Source organism: Grampus griseus (genome assembly GCF_964374135.1).
Source record: "Grampus griseus genome assembly, chromosome: 6".
NCBI classification, from domain to species: domain Eukaryota; kingdom Metazoa; phylum Chordata; class Mammalia; order Artiodactyla; family Delphinidae; genus Grampus; species Grampus griseus.
Genome location: NC_139000.1, coordinates 49,130,593 through 49,145,806, shown reverse-complemented (window position 1 = coordinate 49,145,806; position 15,214 = coordinate 49,130,593). Strand labels below are relative to the sequence as shown.

Genomic DNA, 15,214 nt, shown 5'->3' with positions numbered 1-15,214 from the left:
CCTCATGTTGCACAGCAACAGTGCTGGACAGTAAAGCACACAAAAGCACAACCACTTGTAGAGGATGCACACACGTGACAATGTACACCAGGCACGTGAACTAATTTACATGAATGGTCATGCAAACACACGTTCATATCTTTGAAAGTTTGCAACTTGAAGGTTCGTATGTAGGGGACTTACTGAACTTATTATGACTCACCCAATTTCAATGAAAGATACCTTCTCTTAAAAGCTTCCCTATCATTCTCCCAAAGAACCAAAATAAAGGAAAAGTTACAGAGAAGTTACATCAGAAGATTGGTCTAAAGCTGGCTATTTGTAGGGTATGTGAGCCTTTGAGACAAAGGACAAGTGAGCTGAGGGTAATGGTAAGGAAACTAAGGATTAGTAAGGAAAATAATTAGTTCAGGCACAGACTAGCAAACTCAGGAAGTTGAAGGGTCCAGGGAATTAAAAAAAGAACAAGCACGACAGTAGTGAAGGAGTGAGAGAGCGAGAAGATTTAGAAGTAGTGAGCAAAGGGAATGTCCTGGAATTTTTTGATATTTCAGATGTAGAACAATTTTGGGGAATGACAGATCCCAAGATGTGGTCATGGGAATGAGTTTCTATAATGGAATCCGAGCCATTGACTTGAGAAGGTGAAAAAATGGTAAGCCAGAGTGTTGGCTAGATTCTAAATATGGGTGTTAGAAGTCAACCTACAATATATCAGGATAGAAAGGTAGGGCCAAAGATTGATTCAAGTGACCAGTCCCTCAGTGGGAGCACTTTGGAGGTACATGGCTCCTCTCAGCCCTGCAGCTGCCATTTGAGTACATCTGATTGATCATTTTGTGTGAAGTACCATTTTGTTTTCCTAAATATAGCTGCCTATTGAATTATCTTTCCAGACGTATAAGTAGCTTTAAAGCAAAAAGTGTTGCATATCCTAGTTGTTTCAGAGATAAAAAGCTGAGGAAGTTTTTAATAGAATTATGTTTTAAAGCTGGCATGCATTCCAAATTGATTACAAGGGATCCAAGCAGTGTTTCATAGTAGGTAAGAAACAGATACAGTGTTTCATAGTAGGTAAGAAACAGATATCTGTTTCTGTTTAAAATATTACCAACAGTGGTAGGATTGGCCTATCCTATCACTGGGGTTCTATGCCCTGGTACAGATATAGCATTGTTAAAATATTGATATTTCTGTGCTATTTGGAAATTTACTGTGGCCTTGAGTTTCTTCCACTGAAAGAAAAAAAATTAATACATTTTACAACTGCATTGCTATAAAGACAAATATAATCCAGGTTGGATTATATTCATTTTTTTTTGGATTTAAAGGCTTATTAAAGAGATATATTTATTATTATTTTATTATTATTATTATTTTTTGCGGTACACGGGCCTCTCACTGCTGTGGCCTCTCCTGTTGCGGAGCACAGGCTCCAGACGCGCAGGCTCAGCGGACATGGCTCACGGGCCCAGCCGCTCCACGGCATGTGGGATCTTCCCGGACCGGGACACGAACCCATGTCCCCTGCATCGGCAGGCGGACTCTCAACCACTGCGCCACCAGGGAAGCCCAAGGGATATATTTCTTAGGCTGTACCTCTCGTTGGCATTTTGTAAAGATTACCTATCCTTTTTCCTTTTATACTTTTAGACTGTTTTGTCTTCTTGCCTATTTATGACTATTTGTGACTATATTATGGTATTTTATGGCCATGTTATGTGACCACGTTATTGTTAAGCCTCCTGAAATTATTACCAATATACTAATGAGTGTTATTACACAAAACTAAATCGTACAATACTCATTTTTTTCTGAGAAGTACTTTTGGACTTTTGTACCCTATTTTAAGCAAAATTTTCTGTATAATAGCTGCCATTGTTTACTGCCCTAAGATGTTTATGGATATTAAATTACTGACATCATTTCCTGGCTTCAGTATCAGTTTCTATCACTTAATAGAGTTGGTTTTTCAAAATGGCATTTGCATTTTTTATTATGGTAAAATATACATAATATAAAATTTACCATTTTAACCCTTTTTTAGTGTACAATTTAGTGGCACCAAGTACATTCACATTATTGTTATATTCATTTTGAAAATTCTGATTTATAAAAAATGAAAACATTTTTGTGGGCCCTTTAAAATACTATGGGCCATAGGCACTGGGCTTTCTGTGCCTCATGGCCGAGTGGGCCCAGCCTGGACCTTCTGGTAGTTTAACACCTGCCTGACCAGGGGTATCCAGAACTTGCCTAATCTGACTGCCTGGTGTGTACTGATTTATAAATACTTTGAGTATCATCCCAGACCAAGTTACACCTTGGCTAGGAGTCAGGTGAGCATCATCAAAAGCCTTTTATTGGGCTTCCCTGGTGGCGCAGTGGTTGAGAGTCCGCCTGCCGATGCAGGGGACACGGGTTCGTGCCCCGGGAAGATCTCACATGCCGTGGAGCGACTGGGCCCATGAACCATGGCCACTGAGCTTGCACGTCCGGAGCCTGTGCTCCGCAACGGGAGAGGCCACAACAGTGAAAGGCCCGCGTACTGAGAAAAAAAAAAAAAGCCTTTTATTGTTCTTTTAGGCTCAGTCACATGAAAGAAACTCCCCAAAGGCTAGAATTGTCTTTAGTTTCCTGCTTCCTAGGAAGGGATGTCTAACAGTGGCTTTAAAAAGAAGATAAGGGAAAGAGTGACTTGCTGAAAACCACCAACAGCTGGGTCAGAAAGTTAATCTAGAAAGGTTGGTGGTTCTATAGGAAGTATCACCTGTCAATTAAATTAGCTTTCATTCCCACTTCTTTTTAAGGCCCTCTCTTTGTATCTTTGCTCCATTCTGTGTCCCCATGATCTTCCATAATTTCATTCCAGTATAGGCAGTCTTTTTCCTTTTTTCTTGTTCTTTTGTTGTTTTTGTTGTTCTGTTTTAAAAAGATAATAGCACAAAAAGTTGTGCGATGTAACTCTGGCCACAGGGAATAATCATGTGTAAGCCTTGTAGTCTAGATTAAAGTGTGGTTTTGCCAAACTTTTATTCAGAAAATTAAGGCTGAACTTTAATTAGGTAATGTTTCAGAGTTAATGATGTGTCTTCATGACTTTTATTTTAGTACTACTTTGCTTTGTACTGCATCTTAATATATCTACTATTTAATTTTCTCTTTTTTGTCCTGTTAAGGTTCTGAATCACTATCTATTAACAAAAGAATCATGGCCATTTGCTGATTATGCTTGTTTATCTTATTATGTGCTATTGACTGAAATGAAATTAGAATTTTAGATTCTTCTGCAAAAGAGGTGCTGGTGGGGGAGTGGAATTGGAGAAGAGGGAAGGGGGTCACATGATTGTACCTAGTATTTTTTGATTAATGTCAAGGTGTTCCAAAATGCTGCTGCTAGTTAACCAGAGAAACAGCCCTCTATTACTTGGGTTCAGAAGGAGATGGTGGCCTTCCTCCGCCTAAATTCATGCCTCCACCTAAATTCCTCCACCTAAATTCAATGTGTGTTGCACATATGTGTGCTGACCTTATATGTATACATATAGGCATGATTTTGTAGTTTATAGGCAAACAATTCTGAATCTGAGTCTCATGGCATTCTGCCAGCACTAAGGGACTGCATTTCCTAGGCCCCAGCTTCAACTTTAGGATCTGCTGGCCGCTGCTCATATAGCTCCACAGGGCTTCCCCAGAGACAGATAGATACATAGATAAGATAGAGAGATAGATAAGATAGGTAGATAGTCTATCATATCTCTCTATGCTCTCTTTCTCTCTTTCTATCTGTCTCCTATTGGTCCTGATTCTCTGGAGAACTCTCACTGATATAGACAGAAAGATCTTTATGAGTTCTCTGGCTCTCAAATTCTGTGATTTGATTTGATTTGATTCTCATTGATCCTTTCTCATCCTAATAGTTATTTATGACCAAGTAATCTTTTTGAATAAGTACCTTGGCAGATGTTTAATTCAAGTCTACTTGAAAATTAAAAAATAAATATTTTAACTCCTGCTCACCTGATGTATCACCAACAGCTAAGAAATTTGGGGTTTTGATTATCAGGAAACTCAGATCCCCAAGTATTTTTTAGCATGTGTCCTTTTAGTGGAAAGAACCCTGTTTCCTTTGATAGTATACCTTCATCTTATGTTGCTTTCTGAAGTTAAGTAACCATGACCTCCTTTTGTTTCTGAGTCAAGTCATAAAAGCTCAGTTCTACTTCAGGGAACTTGGGATTCTGGGAGATTTTATTTTCCTCCTTTTGGTTATCTTTAAATTTCTACAGTGAGCATATTTGACTTTTGTAAAGAAGAAAGAAAAAGAATTGAAAAATCAAGAACCCTGGGCCTCAAATTTATATCTAACCACACCACTATAAATATAAAACAGTGGCAAGTGTCCTCATAGAATATAGACTGAGAAATAAGAAAGGTGATGTTTATTTTTTATATTAAAATGATAGGAACAATCAAAATTTGTGCATAAGAAAGAAAAACGTGTCAATAACTAAGGTTTAATAGTGTATTGCTTAGTTTTTGATGCTGGCCATTACTAAAGTTTGAATGATATTAGTCTTTAAAAGTCAGCTTAGGGGCTTCACTGGTGGCACAGTGGTTAAGAATCCGCCTGCCAATGCAGGAGACACGGGTTCGAGCCCTGGCCTGGGCAGATCCCACGTGCCACGGAGCAACTAAGCCTGTGCGCCGCAACTACTGAGTCTGTGCTCTAGAGCCCGCATGCCACAACGAGTGAGCCCGCACACCACAACTACTGAAGCCCGCACGCCGTGCTCTGCAATAAGAGAAGCCACTGCAATGAGAAGCCCGTCACTGCAGTGAAGACCCAACGCAGCCAAAAATAAATAAATTTATATAAAGAAAAAGAACCAGAGTTCCTCGGAGACCCACTTAACCACGTCTTTGGGTTTTCATTTACATACATGTAAAAATCTGTATTTTTTTTTTTTTAAAAAGTCAGCTTATTTTGTGATGTGATTGTTCATGTAGATCTCCATATTCTTCTTTGTGATGACCAGACTCATTAATGATATAGATGTTTATACTGATATTCACAGCCTACAATTCCTTGCATTTCCCATAACTATTTTTTCTTTAGTTGAATACCTGTATTTCTTACAAATGCTTTTTCTTTGTAAAATTTTATCAAATAAAAAGAGATAGTAAAGGTTTCTTAAATAGGTAACAATAATATATCCAACTAATTACATGTTCTTTATAGCTGCATTTGCCAATTACTCTTATCTGTAATTCAATCACTGGGAGAAAAAATATCCAATAGGAATGAAATCATTTTAAAAGTAGTGAAGGGATGTGTCTAAGATGCCTATCCCATGTGATCCCCAGGGTTAGTAAAGTAATTTTGGCTGTACAGGAATTGTTCTTTTCTCCCACATCACTCTGCATGTGTGCTTAGAAGACAACCTTACTAGGGGAAGGTGGGTCTTCAGTCAAGTGCACGTAAGTGGGGAAGAATTTTATACATAATGTATACTGAAAATAATCAAACAAAACATCACAGCAATCTACTTTAATATCTATTTTCATTCCATCCAATGTGACATTCAAATAAATAAGCTTGTTGCCTCAATACCTTTTTAAGAGTAAGTGGAGTACACCAAATGAGGATACTTATAGGCATGCTAGGGAAGAATGACATTTGCTGTATGAATGCCAGGTAGCTAATAGCTATCCGTAATGGTGGACACAAGGTTAGTTTGCAGTGACTGATTTGGCCAGGAAACATAACCCATTATATAGTTTCATGGATGAGCTATCTAGATGAAGGAATTGAGACTGTGCTTTCAAATTATCTTGTAATATTAAATTAGGCAGAGTTACTGATGTTCTAGAAGGCAGGCCTAAAATTGAAAATAACCTTGAAAAATAAAACTATGAAAAATAAAAGGTCCTAAATAAAAAGGATGAAATCAAATAAGAATAAGTGTAACCACAGAACAACCCCTTGGAAGACTGGGAAAAAATGGGTAAGGACTGGGTATATGGTTGTCTAAGAAACAGTAATGTCATCTTATTCTAAAAAAAGAGAGGTTTGGGAGATATTGATGCTTAGAGGCTATGGGAATGAGGGTGGGAAGGGGATAGGAATCTAAGAATTGGATACCCATCACTTAAAGATACACTGATACATTTTCCTGATATAAGTGGTATAACTGTGTTCTATTTGTCTTTCACAATGAGGGAAGGTCGACTGGGGACTCAAGAGGACCCTTCTGTAATATCCTAACCTGTCTTTCTATGATCTGTTAAAAAGAAGAAGGAAGAGAAAAAGAAGAAAAGGAAGAAGAAAGCTTTATTAACCTTAACGCAGATTTTCCCTAGAGTGATTGTCTTGCTGGGTCTTTAGTGGTTCCTGTTTCTACAGGGCCTGTTTGCCCTTAGCATTCTTTTCTCTGACACTTTTTTCCGTCTTCTATCAGGATGTTTCACTCAACTTCCTCAACCCTTCTCTGAAACAGCACACTCAAAGGTGAAAAGAGATTGACTCTTACTGTTGGTTGTGTTTTGTCAGGTCTTGACCTCTGTGATGCTTCTTTGGAAGTGAGCAGTTGGCTACCACAGCATTCTTTGCCCTCCCTTTCCTCAGAATTCATGACATTGCAACACTCTCTCCATACCTTTTCTTCTCTGTCTTTCATGGCTTCTTTATGAACCTAGCCATGAATGTCCCAAAGATTTGGGTCCTAGAACCCTGCTCCTCTCATTTTACATAATCTCAGAGAATTCATCCACTCCCATGACTCTATAACCATCACTTTTTGGGGGTAACTTATTTTTTATATGATTTCAAACTTACAGAAAAGTTACAAGACTAGCAAGAGGAGCTCTCATATAATCTTTACCTGGAGTCAGCAATTGTTTACCATTTGAGAATAGGCTGGAGACTTTGTGCCCCTTTACCTCTGAACAGTTCAATGTGTATTTCTTAATAACAAAGACACATAGCTATGGTAAAGTTTTCAACCTAGGGGAAGATTGATACAGTATAATTATTTAAGCCACAGTCCATATTCAAATATAGTCCATTATCCCAGTAATGTTCTTTATAGCTCTTTCCCCAGCCAATGATCACTGCTGTGCACAGGGCACTGACTTCTCTCCAGGCCATCTGTCCCACAACACTGCCTTTAAAATAAACATTTTGTACTGATGTCATCTCTAATTAAAAATGTCTGAGAAGTGACTCATTTCCCTCCTTAAACAAGTCCTCTCCATCTCCATGTCTTTTTTATTCTTTTTAGTGGTATTAGAGCTCTCTCAGACATCTGGGTTTGAAGTTATGGAACATCTTTGGTTCTTTATCCCCAGTTAGGCTGGTAAGTCCTCTAAATTCTTTCTGTGAAATGTCTCCTCTAGTCCCCTCTTAAGCTGCTGTGCTCTGATGCCCACCCATTCCACACTTCAGACAAATGCTTTCAGTTACCGTCATCTATCTGGAGGACTCAGAAAAAGCTTGCAGTGATTGTCCTATCTTAAGTAAACTTTGTCAGAACTCAGGGTCTGTGTGGCGCCAGAATAGTGGATCAGCCAATAATGTGTGATAATTCACGAATCTCTTTCTATACACAGTTTCTAAATATTTCTTCCCAGCCCCACTAAATAGTTGTTGAATAAACATTTAAATAGTATGTTAGGGTGTTGAAACCATAACGACTATCTGCAACTCACATATGCAGAGGAAGTATGTCTAACTGATAACTGGCCCTCTTCCCGAGCCCATAACCAGTGGGAAAACACTAACTCTTCAATACTCTTAAAGCTTAGTCTGATTCCATAATTCAAATAGTTCCTATAGGAGATATTTAACCTTCCTTGAAAAAACTCTCACTTTCTCAGAGATCCTCTCCCATCCCCTATGTGTAGAAAAGCAGATCTGAGACTGTTATCTGTTAAAAGTCCTGCTTACAAGGTTAGCCTTTGGTTGGCATCTAGAGATAAGAATTCCTGAATAAGAGTAGCTCACTGTGTCTAAACTGTTTGCACAAACAATGTGGTTTATGTTGAACACCTGTTTTCCTTCTGCAAGTCTGGAATTTTGGTATGTGCTAGGCAGAGGGTGCCTGTGTGACCGGCCCCCAAGAAAAATCTTGGGCTTGGAGTCTCTGATGAGCTTCCCGAGTAGATAGCATTTCACAACACATGGCAGGGGGAATTAAGTGCATCTTGTGTGACTCACTGAGGGGGGGCTCTTGGTCTCAGAATTTCACACCTGGTTTTTTCTGGACTTTAGCCCATGTGCCTTTTCCCTTTGCTGACTTTGCTTTGAATCAACTTGCTGTAATCAATCATAGCCACAAGTACAATTATATATTGAGTTTTATGAGCCCTCCTGGCAAGTCACTGTATCTAGGGGTGGTCTTAGGAATCCCAACACACCCTGCTTTTCTCCCTGTGGCAGATTGTTATTTTCCCAAAATGGTTGCAACATGTGCTGGCATCGCACATGCTCTTACAATGTGATTTTGACACTCTTCACATTGAGAGGCAGAGTCCATGTTACCTCCCCTAGAATTTGGGTGAACTGTGACTATGATGGAAGTGATGCTATGCGATTTCCAGAGTAGTTGATTAAAAGTAACGCAACTTCCTCCTGGTTCTCTTTTTGCCATCCTTATCCTCAGAACCCAGTCACCATGCTGTGAGGAACCCCATGCAGGCACAAGGAGTTGTTGTACAGTTGTTCCATCAAATGTCCTAGCTAAAGTCCCAGCAGATAGCCAGCATCAACTACCAATTGGAATGAGAGACGTTTCCAACCCCAGCACTTAAGTCACTCTCAGCTTTCAGGTCTTCCCAACTGAGGCCTCAGACATTGTGAAGCAATAAGATGGCTTTGCTGTACCTTTCCAAATTCCTGACCCAAAGAATCTGGAAATGACAACTGTTTTACACTGCTATGTATGGGTTGGCCAGTTATGCAGCAATAGCAACTGTATCTTTCTCTGAGATGGCATCCAGGTATATGGAAAGAGGGATGCAACTTAGCATCCTGATGCCAGAGGGGAAGAGCAGCATTTTCTGTGTGGTGTTCTCTGGGATGATATCTCAAGTCCAGCTTGTTGCTCTTTCCCTTGCCAGCATAAGTGGCTATAGTCTGTGGCTGTTGTTAACTGTCAGTCTTTTTCTATTTCTCACTCTTTTTCTCTGGGCTTGGTTGGAGCCCTCATGGCATGTTTGAGATGGCATGTTTGAGATGACTCAGCCTCATTTCCACTTCCATAGATACTGTGGACCCCACAGAAGCCTTCTGTGACTCCCATTCAGTACCTAGCTCCAATGCTCAGCTCTGCAGCTAACAGTTGAACTCCTTCTGCAGACTTACAACTACTTCAGGGTCTTGTTTATGCCACAGGATACAAACGTCGTTCAGAATTGATGATTCTCAGAGCCTCCCTCTGCCTGACCATGCTGTTCTGCCAGTTTGGGTTTGGCTGTGCCCCAGGCAAATGAAAGAACAGCCTGAGTGGTGGTCTGTTCTGAGTTCTCATGAGAGATGGGGGGCCAGGAGACCCCTTATACCTTTGTGCCATTATTTTCATTTATCCAGTGCACTTCCCTCTGTCCACATCAATGAGACTCTGTCTATGTCAATGAGACTGTCTGATTTAAGTCAACAGGTGGGAAAATTGGGAAATGCTTCGACTATTTCTGCTGTCCTGCTTTACTTTTCCCTTATTTTCGTCTTCCTACAATGCCCCAGACTTCTTCCCTATCTTCCTACTCTCCATTCCAACTCTTGTTTAAGCCTTCATGGCAAAGGATGTTTTCTCTACATGCTTGGAGAAATCTATGATCTGAGTCTTCCAGGTATGGTCATTAATATTCTGAAATCCTCAAAACTGAACTGGATTGCAAGGCTGTTGTCTTTCGGAAGAACCCTATTTTGCATTAGAAGGTGATATTACTTTGCATTTTGGTTGCCATTTTTTTTCTAAAATAAATTTTGATCTCCCCTTGGGAAAATGGGTGGTTACACACCCCGAAAAGGGAAAACTACTAATAATTTTGAATGATTACGCCCTCCCTGTATACTTGGTTTGAGAGGTACACCAAATTACTCACTTGTCCAAAACTCCCACCATCTCAATTTAGCCTTGGGTATGAATTGCAGTCAATATAAAGGTCCTCTGAGGTAGGACCTTCTTGGTGAAGCTGCTTTTTTCTATTCTGTTTTGTGCCTTTTGTATTAAACTTTGGAAAACATACTCTGTTCTGCTTCCTTATAACAATTATACCCTCCTGGTTCCTAATAGTTTGTTCTTATTTTTGAAAACCTTCTTTATTCACCTATTCCATGTTTACATCCTTCTAATTCCTGAGTATATGCTTAGGCACAAATTTACTGCTTGCCTTGACTCCTACTTTTTTATATATGCCCAGCTGCTCCCTTGTTTTTGCTCCATTTCCTTGCTCTAACTCTCAGAACCTCGGTGTTTCAATATTGCAGATTATTCAGTATGTATTAGGATGCTTTTAGTAGGTTGTACAAAAACCAACTCAAACCAGATCAGACAGTAAAAGTAATTTATTGGCTCATATTTATTTGAAAAGTCTGGCTTCAGGAAAGGATTGATATGGCAATGTCATTGGTACTTTTTACTGATTCTCAAGCCTGCCTTTTATGGTGTTGGTTTCATGCTATACTGATAGTAGGCAGGCTGCCAACAGCAACCTGGGCTAGATGCTTCCTTACTTATGTGCAATAGTGGAAAAAGAATGTTTTTCCCCCAAACTCTTTTTTTTTTTTTTTTTTTTTTGCGGTACGCGAGCCTCTCATGATTGCGGCCTCTCCCGTTGCGGAGCACAGGCTCCGGACGCGCAGGCCCAGCGGCCGTGGCTCACGGGCCCAGCCGCTCCGCGGCATGTGGGACCCTCCCGCACTGGGGCACGAACCCGTATCCCCTGCATCGGCAGGCGGACTCTCAACCACTGCGCCACCAGGGAAGCCCTCCCCCAAACTCTTGAACAAAATCTCAGGCTTTAAGCTGTTTGAACAAACTCAAGTCACATGCCTACCATTGAACCAATCACTGTCTTTGAGAGTGGAGTGAGATTGTCCTTATTTTCTTAGGCCAATTAGATTCTACCCCTAGACTGGGAGGGGGGTTAATCTACTCAAACTGCATGGTTACTACACAATGTGAAATGGGAGAAGTGGATTCAGGGTGAGCTGGTGTCACCTCTTAAAGTTTGCATGAGATGAGCATGCTCACGTCTTCCCAACTCAATGTTCACTACTGACTTCACTTGGTAGCTTGAAGTCAACCATGGCAGGAGTATTTATACCACAGGAATTGTCAAATATTACAAATCAGTTGTGTGGGCTTTTTTTTTTTTGGTGGGGGGAGCTGGTTTACCAATACATCTCTGATAATGGGAGGCACTCAGTTTTATGTGTTAACAGGCAACAAACATTCTCTTAATTAGTTTTCCTAACTTCAGAATTGCACACCCCTACTTACCACTTTTTAAAAATAATGGCTTTACTGAGATTTAATTCACCTGCCATAAAATTCACCCTTTTAAAACATACAATTCAGTGATTTTTGGTGTATCTCCAGTGTCATACCATCATCACCACAGTCAATTTCAGTATATTTTCATCACCCCCAAAAGAAACCCCATACCCACTGTAGTAGTTAGGTTTCTCTACAGAAACAAAACCAAAGCTGAAAACCCCGGAAAGCCAGTGATGTAATTCACTTCGCGTTTGAAGGCTTGAGAACCAGGAGTACCAAGGAGCAGGATAAGATTAATGTCTCAGCTTGAGCAATCAGGCAGGAAGGGGCCAATTCTTACTTTGTCTGCCTTTCTCTTCTATTCAGGCCCTCAACAGATTGGATGATGCCCACCCACATTGGGGAAGGCAAACTACTGAGTCCATCAATTTAAATGCTAATTTCATCTGGAAACACTTTCACAGACACAACCCACAAATAATGTTTAGCCACATATCTTGGTGCCTCGTGATCCAGTCACACCCATTAATAGTCACTCCTCATTCCTTCCCTCCCACTATCCCCTGGCAAAACTACTTTCTGTCTCTGTGGACTTGCCCATTTTGGACATTTCATATAAGGAATCATACAATCTGTCTTTTGGCTTAGTTTCTTTCACCTCGCATAATGTTTTCAAGGTTCATCTATGCTATACAACTATCAGTATTTTTTTCCTTTTATTGCCAAATAATATTTCATCGTGTGAATAGACCACATCGTGAATTGTTTATACATCCATCAGTTAATGACATGTGAGTTGTTGAGATCCAGTTCTAATCATAGTTCTGGAATCCGGTCCTTTTCACCTTCAGTCTTTAGTACCTTCTGCGGCTGGAATACTTTTCCTAAAACATCACATTTATTCTTGTCACTCATCACATCAAAATATATTGTCCACTCTGTCTGGGAGATGCTAAAGGAAGGCGCTGACCTCGCATATGAAGCTGTCCTCAGTTCCACTGCAACTGGGGTAGAAATCAGCAGATCCTGCCACCTACTTAGAGGGCAGTTTGGCAAGCGATGCTCTAATCTCATTTAAAGGGCCTCTAGCTGACCAAAAACAAACAAACAAACCCCAAAGAAATAGACCCCCAACAACACAAAGCAAAAGCCCAAAACTATATAGAAAGTGACATGGATATTATGTAGCTTTTGGATTTTATTGTTTATATATTTTATCTCTTAAATATTAAGAATTTCATGAGGGTGCTGGTGGGATGATGTGTCTTACAGGTAGATAGCTTGAAGCCCTGGCTGAATCAGTAGCGTTCTTTAGATTCTCTCCTGAGATTTTAAGCAAATGGTCTTATATGTGAAGTGGGAGTAATAATTCTTACTTCAGAGCCTGTTGTGGATTAAAAGTTATAAATACTCAACTACCGTGTTCAACCCATAATAGGCACTCAGTAAATAGACACTATAATGATTATTATATGGTTAGAATTTTCATTTATTTTCAATAAAGCCAATCTAAGGTTAGAACTATTTTGGTGTTCTTTCATTGTTTTATCGTTTTGGTGATTTAATTTCAATATTGTCCTAGTGCTTTAAAATTAGTACCAGTTTGAAGCAGAAATTAGATAATCAGTGCAAGGGCTTTATGTTTCTTGTCTACCATTACCCTTGATATAATCTGAGAGAATCAATATTTCCTTTGGGAAATGGTCAATGATAGTGTCTTGTTTTATTACTATAGAAGCTTTTATGAAGTGCTCTAAGGATAAATACCTTAAATATTATACTGGGTTATACTGATATAAATTTCTCATAGGAATGAATCTTCCAGCTTGGCAGTTACTGGCAAGTATGACTTGATAGCAATTATTAAAAATATAACCCAAGATATTATTCTTTGGAATGATTATAACATATTAGTAAAAAAGATATTGAATGGTAGTTAAATTGTAATTGTTTTTGTCTTTTTGCAGATGGTCATACAATTTAAATGGTTCTTTATGTTGTATATTTATGGTTTAGAAAAATTCACATATATGATAATTTATAATTTTAATTTTATAAATAAAACAGCCATGAACTAGATTCTTCTTTCAGAATTAGAAGTACTTATAAATGCAATAGCCAAATACAAGAGGTGTTAGTAATTTGAGAGATTAAATTAATCAATTTTTTGAAAATTAACCTGTGATCATAATACAACTAACACATTAAAGATCAACTTTTGGAAATCACTCCTTTTTATATATTTTAGTCATTTAATATTATCTTTCTCCCTCCCCCCGTAGGGTTATCCTTGTCAAGATGATGATTATTCAGTTGTCTACAGAAAATGCCGTTCTCAGTTCACAGATCTAAATGGTTCCAAAAGATTTGGCATCAACACCTGGCATGATGAGAGTGGGACTTATGCCAATTCATATGTAAAACGAAAACTCTACCCATTTACCAGTGGCCTTGTTGTTCCCTTTTTAAAATAATATATGGAATCAGATTCTATAACTAATGAAAGGTAATGGATGTAGCAGTTGATGATTTTCTATCCTAATAAATGCAGTGGAAATATTACGATAATAGATTCCTTTAACACAAAATCTTATATTCTAGACCAGTGTGTATATCTTTCTTTTTATAAGCTACTCTGGTATTTTCCAAAGTTTAGTATGTTTTTCACTGAAGGTATATAACCCAATTCTAGATGGTACTTGGAGGAATTTTATTTTATGTTACTTTATTTTGTTTTATTTTATTGACTGAATTTATTTTAAATTTTATTAGGAAAAAATGCATAAAGCTAACACAATCAAGCTCATGATTGCTTAGGGTGTGTCTGATTTTAAAAAAAGAGATAACTTAAATTCCACTTTTGAGTGAATAAAAATTTAGGTGGTACTCAAATTCTACATGAAACTCAACTGGCTTAAGTTTGAGCAACATGGGCCCTATAATAATGTTGAGTGTGTGTGTGTGTGTGTTTATTGGGGAGGAGTGTGTCTGTTTCTACACTTTAACATATCTGTGGTGGCTAGCTGCTCTGTGGATTATCATTCAGCATGGTGTTTTTCCTTATACAATATAACACTTTTTATTGTATGAAGTAGCAGAGATGCAGACAGAATCTTAGTGAAACTTTAGGGGTTTAATGGAAAATCCAATCATCTAGTGTTAGATTTAGAATAAATCTTAGCAGTTGTTTTGACTCGCACTCCTGTTTTCCAGATGAGCAGAGACTCACAGAGGTTCAAGTAGCTTGCCCAGGGTTACATAAATAAATTCTAGTTGATCTTTGAGGTACAGTTGAACTTTTGTTTTTTCTGAGGATGGGTTTATTTATTTTGGCCTAGGTTAAATTTACTCTCATTGTTTTTCTTTAAGAAAGAAATTCATGAAATAGTATTTCATGATAAATGCTAATTTGATTAGCAAAATATGGGGAAAACTATAAGCCTTGTGAGGAGAGAAATGATAATAAATAAAATATGGATATGCCAAGGAAGCATTCACCAGCAGAGTTTTACTATAATTTATAGCTGCTTTAAAGTGTGTCTGTACATATACACAAATATATGTGTATAAATATGTATAACATATATAAATACGTAATGTTAATTCTTTTTTTAAAAATTAATTATTTTATTATTTTTTTAACATCTTTATTGGAGTATAATTGCTTTACAATTGTGTGTTAGTTTCTGCTTTATAACAAAGTGAATCAGTTA

The 15,214-nt window shown here is 38.5% G+C and overlaps 1 protein-coding gene across 1 annotated transcript in view; it reads left to right on the top strand.

Moving 5' to 3' along the window:
* The window catches only part of CFAP95 (cilia and flagella associated protein 95), a gene marked incomplete at its 5' end in the record, with an annotated part of 82,546 nt that extends 68,501 nt beyond the window's left edge, over nucleotides 1-14,045 (top strand). Inside the window, 1 exon segment of the mRNA XM_082657506.1 lies at nucleotides 13,784-14,045. Within this exon segment, the coding sequence (XP_082513632.1) occupies nucleotides 13,784-13,975 (192 nt within the window). The 3' untranslated portion in view covers nucleotides 13,976-14,045.
* Nucleotides 14,046-15,214: the final 1,169 nt, after the last annotated feature.